The sequence below is a fragment of the Ixodes scapularis genome, unplaced genomic scaffold (genome assembly GCF_016920785.2).
Source record: "Ixodes scapularis isolate PalLabHiFi unplaced genomic scaffold, ASM1692078v2 PGA_scaffold13__105_contigs__length_92229423, whole genome shotgun sequence".
Lineage (NCBI taxonomy): Eukaryota > Metazoa > Arthropoda > Arachnida > Ixodida > Ixodidae > Ixodes > Ixodes scapularis.
The window spans coordinates 73,301,948-73,317,828 of record NW_024609839.1 but is presented as its reverse complement, the minus strand read 5'-3'; the positions used below and the strand labels follow the sequence as shown (position 1 = coordinate 73,317,828).

Genomic DNA, 15,881 nt, shown 5'->3' with positions numbered 1-15,881 from the left:
GGTCTTTGTTTTGCGTCAAACATATAGTCTTTGTAAGTGCACCCCTCTCCCCCACGTTGCAGGTGTGCTCACACATTGTGGCCGCTCTGAAGAAAGAGGCGTCGCGCGTCAGGGAGGAGTGGGAGGCCCTGCTTTGCAGCGGAGACGTTCAGGGGTGTGGCACCACTCCCCGTGCGGCACCGGAAGGGGTATCGCTCCGACACCACGCCGGCAGCAGCGGTGCCGCCGCCGCCACAGTGCGCGTGGTGGGCGCGCCCGCCTCCGGTGGAGACACCTACTGCTTCGAGATGCTCTCCATGGTACTGGCACTGAGTGGTTCAGCTGTTGGGAGAGTCCACCTCTCACAGCAGGCCGGACTACTCCGGGACATCTTCAGCCTGCTGCACACGGGCTCAGCACGGGTGCAGAGACAGGTGCGGGCTCTCGGTACACGTGAAACAAGTGGCTGAGTTTTGTGTTCTGCAGATTGGGACGGTGCTCGGCATATGCAAATAGTGCGTTTTGAGTTCAAAGCGAATAGCGGTTTGGATCGAATATTTTAGATTCAAATATTGAATAGTTTCTTCGAGCCCTTTACTACTATTCCACCATCCCGCTTTAAAGGTGTGCTTTCCACCTAAGCACGCAACTGTGATATTCACACTTTTCGAAGCGTTGATCGCGGCTGGTTAGCACCGCTGGGCGCACTTCTTATCGAGCACCTGTGCACTGCGGAAAAGTAACACCCACGGAGGTCACTTCTGCGGGTGTTGCTTCTCCGCAACGCACCTGTGCTGCAGTGTTGCTAAAACCAAAATGTAAACGAAAAAAAAAAACAAAAAAAAACTCGCCACTTAAGGGGTGTGATATGGTAATAATAATGATACTTTATTCCCATTACTGGTAGTTAATGCCAAGGAGCATTCACAATTTTCGCAAAGGTGGTTGTAGAGGGTCGTCGACGCACGTATTTGCAGGTGAGCGCTCTGCTCAGGCGCATCCTGCCCGAGGTGCCACCGCCAGTGCTGGCCACCATCTTGGGTGTCCCGGGACTCCCGCCCAGCGAATATGGGGTGCCGCCCGCCACCCCGGACGGCGATACCGCCGGGGCCACCGAACTTGGCGGTGCTGGCGCGTCTCCGCTGGACATGCATCGCGCCGGACTGCTGGACGTCTTGTTGGCATGTGTGGCCAAGGCCCTGACGGTGCAGGCCAAGGCCAAGGGTGGCCGGGGTGCCGCGACCACCTTGGCCACTTCAATCCACCCTAGGGACCCCCTTGGCGCCCGCTGGTGGCTCAGGGGCTCGGTGTCCCGGAAGCTGGCGCAGGGGATTGTGGCGCTTCTCAGGGACATGGCTGCCGTAAGCGACGACTGCCATGTTTGTTGCCTTTTGGGGTTGCCATCGGGATTTGTGTGTCCTTCATGAGCATCATAAACAAACTACTCTTTGATATCACATTGTCTTGAGATTATTAAAAGAAAAAGAAAAAAACAGCTAGAGGAATTAAATATATTGCTTTAACGAAACCTGGTTAGCACTTCACTGAAGCTGCGGACCAGCCTTGCAGTCTCGTTTGCTTTTTAGCTACGGTTACTCGTGGTATTTTCTAGTCGGCTCAGGGCCTAATGCACCCTAGTGTGTGCATGATTGTTAACAAAGTCTATAGGCTTATGCACTGCATGAATTTTGCAATGCTGAAAAGGGCAGGTGTTCCTCGATATCAAGAAGCTTGAGGAGGACTCCTGTTCTAGAGAGATGAAGATAAAATGTAAGACACTGTCGCCAACTGAAATGATTGCATGGCTTGAAGGCTGTATCTTTTAGTTCATTGTGCACTGTTAAGAATGATATGTGTTTATTGGGGAGATTGGGAGGAAAGCTGACCTTTGGCTAAGAAGCTAAAGGCCCGTTCACACTCTTGCGACCGAGTACGACTGAGAGAGACGAGATCTCTTACAACTTCTTAAATGTTTCTAGAATGAGGGAACACACTGACATTGTGGCGCCATCTATGCGGTGACCCTAGAACTGCATTTCACAAAAGCGAAGGTTTTGCGGGATTTCCGAGGTCAAATGTGCGTAATACCCATAAAAGGCTTGTTTATAACATTGACAAAAGCTTTTCGAGCCAAAAAAGAAAGGATATTGCGCGAGAAATAAAAAAAAATATGCCGGACCGCCGAGTTTACACTGCTTCCCAATAGATGGCGCCAGTGTGTTCTCTGGTTTAAGAAGTTTTAAGGAACCCAGGTTTAAGAGGTCGCAAGCAGCCGCAAGAGTGTGAACGGGCCTTAAGTTTAACTTTCTTAAAGGAGCTAGTATAAATAATAGGGAAAACATAAAACACGAGGACGTCTTGTCTGTCCTTGTGTCTTATGTTCTTCCGAATATTTATATTATTCTTACCAGCATGCTCTCCATTCCAAGCAGCTAAAATATGCCTCTTAACAATATGTAATCCAAAATGTTCCTCTTTCAGCTTTGTGTCCTTTTTTTAGCCAGTAACATTGAGGCTTTTCAATACGTTCTGAATTCGTTTTTCTGTGTGGATTGTTCTGCAGGGAAAGCTGACAGAACCATGGGCCAGGGTGACCAAAGGTGCCATCGCGGAGAACATTCTCAACTTCACCAAGATCGACGAGAAGTACAGGACTCCCACTGAGTGCCTCAAGACACCTACGGTGAGCGATCTGAACCCTTAAGCTCTCTTATTACAGCCTATAAACACTTTGTAAAAGCTAGTCAAGAAACATTGAAGGTCGCCGTGCATTGGAAATAACTTTCAGCGCGAAGCGTGTGATGAGATCCGGATTCATGTCAAACGCTGTTGCAGCGCTTGTGTCTGCAACATGTTCAGCGTGCCCATCTATACACCATTTTACCTTACAATGAACCGCAGCAGACACATCGAGCCATCAAAGCCAATTCAGTGCCACGCAAGTGTCACATGACCTTCTGGATAGGTGCAGTGACGCATGGGGCACGCAGTCATGCAAAAAACATTCACAACGCTGGATTGACGGGGACGGTGCATAGCTCCTGCAGCAGTCCATCATAATGTAGAAGGGAGTATAAAATATGTAAGGGTCCGTGACTAAAGGACACCTCGGATGACGTCGGAAAGGCTGCCTTAATCGCATCATCCATCTGGTTTGTTTTCTTAAACAGTTCACGTGTATGCCTTCGGCTCGTGTGATTTCGTTGCGGGGTTCGTTATTGAAAACAATGATACTTAGTGTTGAGTGGGTGACATGTGGAACAGCCAAATTGGTCGACTCACAGTCGTAAGTTTGAAGTTTGCAGTCGACGTCACCGCTCACTGGAACATCGATGACATCGTCACTGATGAGAGTTGGACTACCGTAATATCCCGAGTCATCGCCCACTCCCCTGCTGCCTGAAATTCATAAAAAAAGTCGGGTGCGCCATGTCTCGGTGGGTGAGCACAAAAAGTTGAAAAAAACGCCCCTTTTTCTGTGTGTGCGTATCTAGCATGGCTGCACAAGAGATACATTAAACTCAAAACTCGAATTAGTTTCATTGTTTTATGCAAAAAATGCTCATGAAAGAATGTATTACTATTGTGAAGTCCATTGCTTACATACGCGCTATGAACACCTCCGATCAGCATACAGCGCGAAAAAGCATGTTTCTAACACCATTATGTTCTCCTCGTTAGTGAAAAAAAAAAAAAAAAAAATTAAGTCCACAAGAAAACAGAAAAACCAACCAGGCGCAGCGAGTGAGCGGGCAGATGAAAGAAGCAACGAAGAGCGATGCTGGGGGAGCAGGAAAGCCAGCAATCACGTTGGCAAATACTTTGGCATCGGGCCAAGTCGGGCGCCTTGTCAATCGCGAGTTCTTGCTCAAATTTCTTGTTTAGTGCATACATGTGTGCGTCCGTGCACAATGTTTTATTAGCGTGGGTTAAGGCGACGTTGATGCGTGGCGTGGACGAACACGGCGCTCGAAATATAATGCTCTACAAACGTCTGTGTGCGGCGTTCCCGCAAATTTTTATTTACCCGTTGGCTTTGTCTTGAACATTGCACAACCGCTGTCACGATGTGTTGGGAGAATGAGTGGGTTCGCGGTGACTTTACATCAGTGGAAACAGACTTTGACCTTGTTATGTCTATCGTTTTCCTTTCACACGGAGGCACTACGACTTCGGGGTTGCTCGCGGAGGAAATGCGTAAAGAAAGAGGAGTGTCTTTCCTTTCTTCGTTTCACTTTGTCACGGACGTCCTCCAACTGTAAGGTCTGCGGCCACATCATTCGGGTAGGATGAATGTTTGCGGATCGCAGAGTGCGCGTTGGGGCATTTGTAGGAGTGGGAATTTGGTTAGCCCCGTTAATTGGAACTTGTTTCTTTTTGGTTCTGAATGTTGAATGTCCTTTTCACTGTGTTTTTGGTTCTCGTTGTCTTTGTTGAGCACGTCTGTGTATTTGCGTGTGCAGCTTTGGCTAGCGCTGGCTTCGCTGTGCGTGCTTGACCAAGAGCACGTGGACCGGCTCTCCTCCGGCCAGTGGGTCAAAGGCCGCGGCGATGGGCTCCAAGTGCCTCCGCGGGTGAGTGGGTTTGTCCGACTCTAAATATCGGTATACCATATTTTTTTGTCTATAAGTGTATAACATAACGGGTGCAAGTTACTGTAAGTATATGAATCCCGCCCCTCTATGAATGGTCGTTTTCACAGAAAAATTTGTATATATATGTCGCACCTTTGTGTAACTGTCCCATATAGTCGTGAAGCGCCGCGAAGGATGGCACGCAGTGTCGTAGCAGCCACAGACCTATGCCCCTATGTTTCGAACCAGCTTCAGATCTCCAGCAGAGCCGGCCATCGGCAGGTGCCCTGCCGTTCCTTCCTTGTCATAAATGCCTGTATGGCGTACAATATTCAGTCAATGTTCGTACTTATAAAAAAAAAATGCTTCTAAGTTGCACTGTTGTATGGGACGAATTGTTGGAAATGGGGGAAAAAAATCTCCACTCGTGAACTGGAGAACATGGTACATTGTGATAAGTTCCCGAACATCTTTGTAACATTGCGACACTCTTGTCTCGCTTCCAGCCGACATGCGACAACCACGACGACGGGGAGACGCCGGCCATCATCCTCTGCAACGTGTGTGGCAACGTCTGCGCTGACTGCGATCGGTTCCTCCACTTGCACCGACGCACCAAGACACACCAAAGACAGGTTCGTTGGGCATCCGCCTCTGAGACGAGTTCTCGGAGGATTGAGAGCGCATCGTGATGGATGAAAATCTTAAACGTACTGTCAAACACAACTAAGGTGCTCTTGGCAGGTTTTTAACAAGGACCACTTTCTGTTGTAAATTTGCGGTGATATATTTTCCTGCTAAATATGACGGGCAAGTAGCGACGTCGTGTCACGTGACACTGTGAGGTTGTGTGGAATCATGACGTCACATGGCACTGTGAGGTCATGTCACATGACATGACATGACATCATTTAGTCACATGAAATTGTGACATCACATGACATTATGACATCATGAAGTCAGATGACATTGTGACATCACATGACATCATGAATTCACATGACATTGTGACATGTGACATTCTTACATCACATAACACTGACGTCACGCGATATTATGACGTCATATGTCATGCGGTGCGACGAACAGCAACGCGAGCAAGCAGGGTGCATTGAGGGTTCCCAAATGAAGTCGTCGCTTTAAAACGTTGTCCCCAGGTCTTCAAGGAGGAGGAAGAGGCCATCAAGGTGGACCTGCACGAGGGCTGTGGCCGCACCAAACTCTTCTGGGTGATGGCCCTGGCCGACTCCAAGACCCTCAAGGCCATGGTGGAGTTCCGAGAGGCCACCAGGGGTTGGTGCCTTTCTGCTCCTGGTGTCTTGAAGCACGACCAATAGACCTTTCTGGAAAATTCCAGGAAACCTCACGGCGAGGCGAACCGTAGGGCTGTGCCGACTCGGGCGCTTCACATGTTCTCGAAGTGGCACGATTGATTCTCTCTTATCATTAGGAACTCAGAACACGCATACAATAAAGCAAACAGAAAAGGGGGTCATCACATACTTTGTTTTGCTTTCCTTCTGCCTTTTCTGTGTTATGAAATCGCAAAGTGTTAAACCCACGTCAACTTCTTCGATCTCTGAATAATCTCGTACATCAAAACGTCACAATGCGTCAAGCAGACGGTGAGGGTGCCACATTTCTCCTGAAGGGCCTATTGGAGAATAACAAGCATGACAGCTCACGAGAAAGCAATTTTTTTGCGGACTGACAAGAACGGGTGATACGAGATCTTATAGTTCTCACATCTAGATCCTTAAATTTGCCATTGTCAGCTGTGGGGTTCAATGTCTGTCATGTCCGTTTTAAGTTAAACTTGCCCTTTGTATAGACTGCAATCAGTGTTAGCCGGCTTGTCTCAAAATAAATTATGAAATGGATGGGTTGTGTCTAGGTTCTGAAAGGTGAGGTTTCCTGTTTCCTGGGAACGTATTGTGTGCACAACGGTTTGCAACCTTATTGGCTTGTTCACAACAATTCCCTGTTCTGTTACCATTTTACAAAGTTTATGCTTTGAAACCCAATGTAAGTATTCGATTACCCAGAATCAAGCATACTAGATTCAGCTCTACTTGCTCAAAGAATGCGTTTGTCGCTACAAGCCGAGTAAAGTGAGCGGCCCTTTAAACGAGCGGGGCCCACTGTTTTGCAGGCAAGTCGGCATCGGCGTCGACGGGTGGCGTCTGTCGGTTCTGCGGCGCTCCGGGGGCCACCGGCCTCCTTTCTTCTGGGAACGTCTGCTCGGACTGTCGGGTGAGTTTGCGGACAACAACATCTGGGCTAGAGACCACATCATTGGGCTACGGTTCAGTTGCTCCTGATACAGCAGTCCGACACCGTAGTAATCAAGTTCACCACATTCTTTTAGTGGTTTCGAGATGGCGGTTGGAGGTCTTCGTTGAACGCCAGTAGTTTACATGTTTCCCAAAGTACAATTTGAGTGGAATGATGCAAAATAGGAGCCATAAAAAGAAATTGTGTTTGTGGCTGTTTTTGAAGTTGTTGTTTTTTTTTTCGTTCCGCGATTGAAATGATTAGCATCGGCTCTTTTTGGGTTGTGAACGTGGTCCCAGCCTGTCTCGACTTGACTTCTTCACTACTACTGCGCAGTTTAATAGACGGCACTTAGCCTCACATGCTGTCGTTAATTAACTGAAGAGGCTGCTCTTCAAATGTCTAGTTTCATTCTTTGCTCCACGATTGTCGGAACAACCAGCTAAGCACGGTCCCAATTAGATAGCTACACCGACTTCGGAAGGTTCTTCGCCATAGTAATTGGTTAAGGATGGAAAGAAAGGGGCCTTGTAGGGTTCTTTCTTTCACGACAACGGCCGTTCTAGGTTTCGCAACGGATCCCCCGTGCGTCTCGTGTATGTATGTCATGGCTTGCTAAATATGGTGGGAACGTTTTGTCACTTTACATCGACATCAGGATTTTCTTGCTAAACCTGGCGTAGAAATTTCTGCACCACATTTAGTGGGGGAAATTTCTCCGCCAAACTTTACTGGAATCTAGCGTCGGGCGACGCATCATGTGGCACTATGTGATGTTGTGGCGCTGTGTGAACACCTTTGAAGTGCGTCGGTGTGACTGCGCACAGCTGTGGCAGTCGCCGCAGTTTGTCCACAGACGCGAGGAGGAACGGGGAATTTTGTTCTTTCGACAGGATCATGCGGCAAACGCCTGCTCCAAGACGCACCTGTGCGGCCACCTGTGCAACGGCATTCGGGGCGAGGCGTCCTGCCTGCCCTGCCTCCACGGCTGCAGCACGGCCAGGGGTCTACGGCAGGACGCGGACGACATGTGCATGATCTGCTTCTCGGAGGCGCTCTCCTGCGCCCCGGCCATTCAGGTGGGTGGGATTTGTACAGTTTGGAGGTCAATGATCGAGTTATCAATCGTGGTAAGGGGCTACACTAAAAGCTTGCAGTGGAAATAGGTAATTAAAAGTTAAGAAGCTTTTTTTAAGTTAGTTTTTGGCGTCAATTTGAACGTTCTCAACTAAACATATTTTTTTAATGAGCATGAGACTGAGCGCAAAGCAGCGAGTAAATTTTTCAAAAATCATTTAGATAGTTTTTAATCATAGAAATACGATAGAACTGAAAACGGAATTAACCTGCAACTTGACTGGTCCGCCATCTTGTTGCGACCTCAGATGTTGTACAAACATGAGCACATGGGCAGCTTGAGCCTGCTTCACCAAGCGTCAGAAGCAGTCGGAAGGTCGTCGCGGTTGTCTGTGGAAAGCTCATAAAGCTCGTTTTAGCTCGTCTTAGTCAAGCAATGACCAGCAAAATTTTTTTTTTTTTTTTAGGATTTTTAACACAAGATTTTAGACGACTCGCTGTCCGCGTTCGATTTGTAGGCATTGCCTTCGAGGGGACCTCCCGTGGGGGCTGCATTCGCGATCCGCCAATATTTACAGACAGATGCCGCTTTGAAGCAGAATGGCATGGAAGGCTTTAGCTGCTAGCGAGGTGTGAACTGTTTTCTAGCTTGACGCAAATGCTAGGAGCCAGCGTTTGCGTCGGACCGCGCGGACCCACTTCCGTCGCAGGGACTTCTAGGTAGGAAACCAATCAGACGTCTCTCTGCTGCATTTCTTTGCAGCGTTATTGCACCCCACACTGTTCCAGCTGTGAATTTGAAAAGGATGATGCACGTTACAATGAAATAGAGCCCCTCCCCTAGGAAGTTGGTCAGTCTCTAAGTAGTGTATGCTGAGGCGTAACAACGTAAGACGAAAACTATCTGCCTTCTTGACGGGCACTTGTATACCAACTGTGCTAGGGTCATGTAACCCTTTGCTTTGTAGTAGTAACGCAGTTTGTGCTGTTCTGTTCCGAACTCTCGCAGCTGTCTTGCGGCCACGTGTTCCACTACCACTGCTGCAAGACCGTGCTCTCTCGGAGTTGGTCAGGACCCCGAATCACCTTCAGCTTCTCTCTTTGCCCCATCTGCAAGGTGAGCGGACTTTTCCTCTCATCTCGTTCGCGGCACACAGTCTGGCACTGTGAAACCAGTGCTAGACTTTGAGCGTGTTAAAAAGGAAAAATGTTATGGTGGAATGAGATTAAGGAGAGGTATTGGGACAGTGTTTGTGTTATTCATACCCCTTCCACTAGGTCAAGGATTGTAACATATGATGGACCCGGTTGTTTCGCATTTGTTAGGCTGGACACTCGCTTGCCAAAATCCGGCTCGACGTCAATTCGCCCCAACTTCTCGGTAAACACCGAAAACCAAAAGCCCTAGGGATCTGTCTGTCGCTTTGCGGCAACTCTCGTCGAGCTCGGGTATTTCCGACCCGGGGCGGGTCGGGGATCCGCCTACGACGACGTTGCGCATTATTTGTCTCCAGGTTGGTACTGCAGTAAAACCTCATTATAACAAAGTTGAAGGAGCGATCGTAATTATTTTGTTATAACCATTAGTTTGTTATAGCCAATGTCCATTTCTTCCCTATTAGCAAGCAAGGGGAATTAGGATTGCTTTGTTATATCCATTATAGTTTGTTATATCCCATTTTGTTATAACGAGGTTTTACTGTGGTAGCAGACTAACGACAGCACTAAGAAATGACCCGCACTGCCTCACACCGTTTACGTCCGCAACTCCAGGCCCCGATGGAACACGGCATCCTGAGAGATCTCCTGGAGCCGATCCGTGCCCTGTTCGAGGACGTCCAGCGCAAGGCGCTCATGAGGCTAGAGTACGAAGGGCTGCACCGGGCGGAGGCCATCACCGCTCCAGGCGCACGCTTCCACGGCGACCCCGCCGGCTTCGCCATGGAGCGGTACGCCTACTACGTCTGCTTCAAGTGCAAGAAGGTATGGCGATTTCTTTTGCCCAGGTTCCAACGAACGGCCGAACGTGCGATCCGGTCGCGCCGACGAATCCCGCGCTACGTAGAACGCGTTCTTGGTCTCTCGCAAATATTGGTGCGGTCGTTCGTGTATCGCAACTTCTGACGGGAACGCCATTGGTTGTTGGTATGGTCGTGCGATTGCTTCCACCAGCCAATGGGAGTGAGGAAAAGGGTCCAGATTTGGCGAGCAATCGCGGACGAGCGTAAAGGCCCGTTCACACTCTTGCGACCGAGTACGACTGAGAGAGATGAGGATCTCTTAAAACTTCTTAATTGTTTTTAGAATGAGGGAACACACTGGTATTGTGGCGCCATCTATGCGGTGACCCTGGAACTGCATTTCACAAGAGCGAAGGTTTTGCGGGATTTCCGAGGTCAAATGTGCGTAATAACCATAGAAAGGCTCGTTTATAACATTGACAAAAGTTTTTCGAGCCAAGAAAGAAAGGATAATGCGCGAGAAATAAAAAAAATATGCCGGACCGCCGAGTTTACACTGCTTCCCAATAGATGGCGCCAGTGTGTTCTCTGGTTTAAGAAGTTTTAAGGAACCTAGGTTTAAGAGGTCGCAAGAGTGTGAACGGGCCTTAAGTGTTAACGTGGAATGTGTTTTACGAGCCCTTTTCTAAGAGACATCGCATTTTAGGATAAAAATATGACACTTTGTGCAGTAAATAGAAACAAAGTATAGTGATGGGCACTATTAGGAAAGCAAAGTGAAAAATTATTCCAACAGTAAGTTTTTTAGGGCAGTGGGAAAGAAGAAAAGTGCTGCGGAGATGACATCAGTTGGTAAGTTGTTCCATTCGTGTATTGTTTGTGGAAAAAAAAAGAGTGCTTAAATATGTTAATTCTGCATCTGTATTCACATACTTAACTAATGATCTGTATGCGGCGACACATGACTAGGTTCTTCAAAATAACGTAATTTCTCGATGCCTGTTTTATGGTTTAGTATGGTGAAAAATAAAGTGGGCCTAAAGTACCTTGGTCTGTCCTCGAACAGTGGCCATCCCAGGTTGCAGCGTACTTCAGATGATCTTTTGAAGAAATCATAATTGCCGGAGACAAGCCAAGCTGCCCGTTTCGGAGTATGTTTGAGCTGTTTAATGGTGTGGGATATATGCAAACCTTATGCGGCACATGCATATTGCAAAATGGGACGTACATTCGATATGTACAACGTTTCTTTAAGATTAGTAGGTGCCTGACCAAAGTTGCGTTTGAGAAAGTTTAATGTGCAGCTGGCCTTAGTTGACAAATAATAAACATAAGCATTCCATGGCAAGTTACTAGAAAATAAAACTCCTAAATGCTTATATGCAGGTACAACAGTCAAACTCGTGCCACCTAGGAAATATTCTGTAGCCAGAGGTTCTCTTTTGTTAGAAAATCTGACTAGTATGTCACATTTGTTTTAATTCAAGGTCATAGACACTATGACATCACAGAATGGAGATCATCTTGCAGTGTTTGAGAATCCGCCTCACACATGCCATCACCGTATATACAACAATCATTAGCATACAGTCAGACGTGGCTAAAAGGATTACCAGCAAGATCTTATATGTACACTACAAAAAAGAAGGGGGCCCAACACCGACCCTTGCGGAACACCTGATAAAACACTAACATTTGTGGCGCTCACACCGTCTAAAACCACGCATTGCTTTCAACAAGATAAGCCTCAAGTCGGGGTAAAAGTTAATCCGAAATCTTAACAGCTGCCATCTTTTGTAATAACAAAGTATGAGATACTGAGTCAAAAGCCTTCCGAAAGTCCAAAGAAGACACATTCAACTTGGAAATCATTGTTAATTGAAAAAGAGAGATCATGGGTGAATTCTACTGATCGTGTATCGCAAGAGAAACCCACTCTGAAATCATACCGCATAGGGGAAAAGAATGCATTATTCTGTAGATGATTGATTCAATTCGAGCAAATGATCTACTCTAGCATTTTACAAGGAACACTCGTTAAAGAGATAGGCATATAGTTTCATGTTGGTTTTATCTCCACTTTCATGTACTAGGACCATGTTGGCACTTTTCCAGTCAAGAGGGAGTTTGCTCTGTTCAAAAGACTCTTTAAACACGGTTAGGAAAGGGGAAATAGAAACAACCCAGTATTTCAGAATAAAGTTGGAAATACAATCTGGGCCTGGGGCACTGCTTACTTTGATTTTTTGTAATAATGACGTAATGCCACTCTCAGAGAAGTCTATGTTATTCATTTGCTTAACTATGTTTGAGGTCGGTAATCTATTTACCGGGTTGACCGGCTGAGTAAAAACTGGAAGTACAGATTAAAGGTTTTGGCCTTGCTCTTTAGGTCTGTTTCATAACTGACACCATCTATGAAATCGGGGATAGCGAGGCTAGGAGTTTTCTTGTTTTCGACATATTTCCAGACCTCTTTAGGATTCCTTTTCAGTTTGTCGGGTAAAGTGTCTAGATATTTATTTTGTGTCCTGCACATTACGTTCGTTATGATTTTGCCTAACTCCTTCATTTTGGAATATAATCTAGGTTCTTGTGAACGACCATACCTACTGACCGAACGATCCTTTTGGTTTATCAAAGTTTGAATTTCCCTGTTCATTCACGGCTTATCATTCCTTCTCTTTCCTGATATGATGCACGATAAACGTATGTCTGTGTCAAAGACAACAATTTTTTTTTAAGTAAATTCCAGGTAGAATTTATATTCAAGTTTGAACTATGCGATTGGAATACAGGGAAAAACTAATCCAGTTCTCGGGATAGCAGGACAAAGTCGCCTCTTTCATAAAAAGGTTTTTATGAGTAATGTTTTTTTTTATCACACTTTTACGGAGAGGGAAGGGGGGAAAGGGGGGGGGGGGGGGGGGGGGGGCAAGCCAGTTCAGAAACATATTCTATGTTAAATTTAATAGAGAGGGGTTATATCACTGCCAGTGGGGCCACATTTAACAAACAAGAAGTCAATGCATGCGCCACTAAAGAAGTGGGCGTGCAGCGGTGTGGAAGTCTTTTCATGTGTACATACAAGCTGTTTATTTGCATGTATGTTCATCAACAATGTGCAATATGTGTCATTGTTCTGGCACAGTGTAAAGGTTTGTATCTCTTGTCTCCAGGCGTACTACGGTGGTGAGGTGAGGTGCGACGTGGAGGCCGGTCCCGTCGACGACTACGACCCCGCGGAGCTGGTTTGTGGTGCCTGCTCAGACATCTCAAGGGCTCAGGTATTTTTTTTTCTTGTCATTCGTTAATCATTCTTGACTTTGTTTTTATGTATCCTTCAGTTTGCACATGTGCCAGGGGAAAACTTTTTTTTTTTTGTATTTACGATAATTGAATGAAATGTTTACAGTTTATAGCGCCTGATCTCCTTTCTTGCAAATCTAGCATTAGATTTCTTATAGCTTGTTTTTTTTTATGTACTGGATGCTATGGACATGTAGAAAAAAGTCATGTTCTTGCACACACTTAAAAGAGCCCAGAAAAATAAACTGTAATTTACTCCTTTTAAATTGCTGAATGCAATTAACAACAAAATAATGTGTGCTAGAGACCTATTATTTTAAAATAATTGAAAATCGCAAAAATGCTTTTTTTGAGAGGTTAACAAAAGTTTTTTAGATTTTTTAATTTTTCATAAATATAAAAAATGGTGGTCATTCCATCCAAACTTTGATAGTTGCATTCAACATATCCTAAATTATATGTATGTCAAATGTGGTTGTGATAGGACAATATTAAGAACAAAAATTCTTGTGTGCAAGCTGTGACAATGCCTCAAAATTACATAAAAAGAAAAGTGGTCGCATCTCCACGTGATGAATGATGTTGATTGGGGCGAAGCTCTGGTGGTGCTGGTGATACTGATTTTATTGTTCATAGGTAGTGCTGATGCTGCTGACTTTTTTTTTATTGCTCATAGGTACTGCTGAGTTCCGGGTTGCGTTTTGACTTCATTATTACTGCTTTATGGTCGGTGAAATGCAGAGCCAGTGGTTCTTTTAGCGGCTTGGATCCGCTAGAAGCCGTGGTAACGCATCTCCATCACTTAAGTCAACGGTCCATGTCAGAAAGAGAATCTGTTGTATGGATCGTGGTTATATACGCAGTTAAGCATTTGACCACAGCACCCTCTCGTCTATAAACGTTGAGCCAATGCATGCAAAGTTGAACGCGATTATATACGCATTTGACCGCAGCGCCCTCTCCTGTATAGACAATGAGCGGCTACATGCAACGTTGGAGTGAAGCGTAGTGGTTAAGACGTCTGCCTCGTAAGCAAGTGGTCCTGAGTTCGAACCCCCGTGCGGGCGTATGTTTTTTTGTTTTTTTTAAAACTGGGCCAATCCCGGAGGCAGTGCAATCGATGTTAGAACGGACGCCAGGCAAGGCTAAACCCTAAGGAGCTTCACCCCTAAAAAATGTGTTTGAGTGTTACCTTACAGATGCGTGGCAACACTTTTTCGTAACGTGGAAAATAACTTTTCTTGAGAAAAGTGCGCGAGAAATTGAAGCTACAGAAGGCTGCAATGGAGAGGAGATGTCTAGGCCTACTTCTCAACATGAATGGGATGGCGGGCGACGCCACAATTTGTAGAACCACGCGCACAAAAATGACAACAGTTTATGCCATCCAGCACTTGTGTTGTCTGCACCTTTCGTGTCTTTGCTATTTGTGCACCATTTCCAGCCATATTGTGAACCAACTCGCCTGCATCACCATTGTTATAACTGGCTTCGTTAAAATCGGTCTCAACAGTATACATTTTTTTGTTTTTTGTATTGGTTCACGAAGGACGTGTTTCAAGGCATCCTGGATTTGCCCCCGAGAAATATGCCGACCGTGCGAACGCTCATTGACTCCTTCGGTGCAGATGTGCCCCAAGCATGGGACGGACTTCCTGGAGTACAAGTGCCGCTACTGCTGCTCCGTGGCAGTCTTCTTCTGCTTCGGAACGACGCACTTCTGCAACGCCTGCCACGACGACTTCCAGCGGGTTGCCAACCTGCCCAAGCAGCAGCTCCCTCGCTGCCCCGCCGGTGGGTCGACCACGCATTCCGTTATCACTATGTAGCCAATGAGATTTCAGCGTTAGTCGACAGAAACGCTGAAGAACGAATCGCAAAGAGAGATGAGCGACCCCAATAAGCCACGTCTGGCATTCCTTAGGCTGCATTTGATTATAGGTGCACGTGTCGAGATCCCCCTGAACAGAGTTCGAGGGACCCAAAGAAACATTTTGCTTCAGTGAAAGTTCACTGAAGCAAAGCCTCAAGAAATTTGAGTGTAAGTGCACCATTTAAAGGGACACTGACAGGGTATTTATGCTCGCCAAGGTTTTTATTTGTACATGACATATGAAAGCCCAACTACCCATAACACAATTTCCTGCTCGAAATTCGTTTTCTTTCCGCCTGAAAACCGCTGATTGAGAACTGGTCGGTTTGAGTTGCGCTCACTCTTTTCTCTGTGGTCACGTGCCGTTTTTTATGATTATTTTTGATGGTTGTGTCTAAACCAAAGTCATGGGTCATTTTAGGCACACACTCATGCCAAAAATAGACAGAAAATATTATACCCATTTTTTGTGGCTGATTGCCTCAAGCATGGGGCAATCAGCATCTAATTGAATATGTTGATTGAAAAAAAAAAAAAAAAAAGTTGCACAGTTGCATGATTTTTGGTAACTGTCTCCTCCTCTATATTTCTTCTTCCTCCCCAGTCATTTCGGTTTCGAGCACTTGCGTTGCACTGTAGCAAAATATTGATTGAGTAGTTTTCTGACACCATTATAAATCGCCTGGCAAAAAATAAAACAAAATTTTGGAGGGTGTCAGTGTCCCTTTGAAGACACCTTTGTCAGAAGTGTAATTGCACTCCCTTCGTTTTTTTTTTTTTTTTATGTGAACTTTTTTTTGTGCTTGATTATGGTACTTGGGAACACCCTGTTTG

General features: G+C 46.0%; 1 protein-coding gene across 1 annotated transcript in view; it reads left to right on the top strand.

Annotated features, from left to right (window-relative positions):
- The window catches only part of LOC8038651 (E3 ubiquitin-protein ligase MYCBP2), a 128,416-nt gene that overhangs the window by 111,651 nt on the left and 884 nt on the right, over positions 1-15,881 (top strand). The window contains exons 64-75 of the mRNA XM_029975062.3: positions 63-413; positions 957-1,340; positions 2,543-2,662; positions 4,443-4,553; positions 5,060-5,188; positions 5,711-5,846; positions 6,706-6,806; positions 7,721-7,906; positions 8,914-9,021; positions 9,678-9,887; positions 13,045-13,152; positions 14,803-14,968. Coding sequence (XP_029830922.2) covers positions 63-413; positions 957-1,340; positions 2,543-2,662; positions 4,443-4,553; positions 5,060-5,188; positions 5,711-5,846; positions 6,706-6,806; positions 7,721-7,906; positions 8,914-9,021; positions 9,678-9,887; positions 13,045-13,152; positions 14,803-14,968 — 2,110 coding nt within the window. The remainder of the gene's footprint in view (positions 1-62; positions 414-956; positions 1,341-2,542; positions 2,663-4,442; positions 4,554-5,059; positions 5,189-5,710; positions 5,847-6,705; positions 6,807-7,720; positions 7,907-8,913; positions 9,022-9,677; positions 9,888-13,044; positions 13,153-14,802; positions 14,969-15,881) is intronic.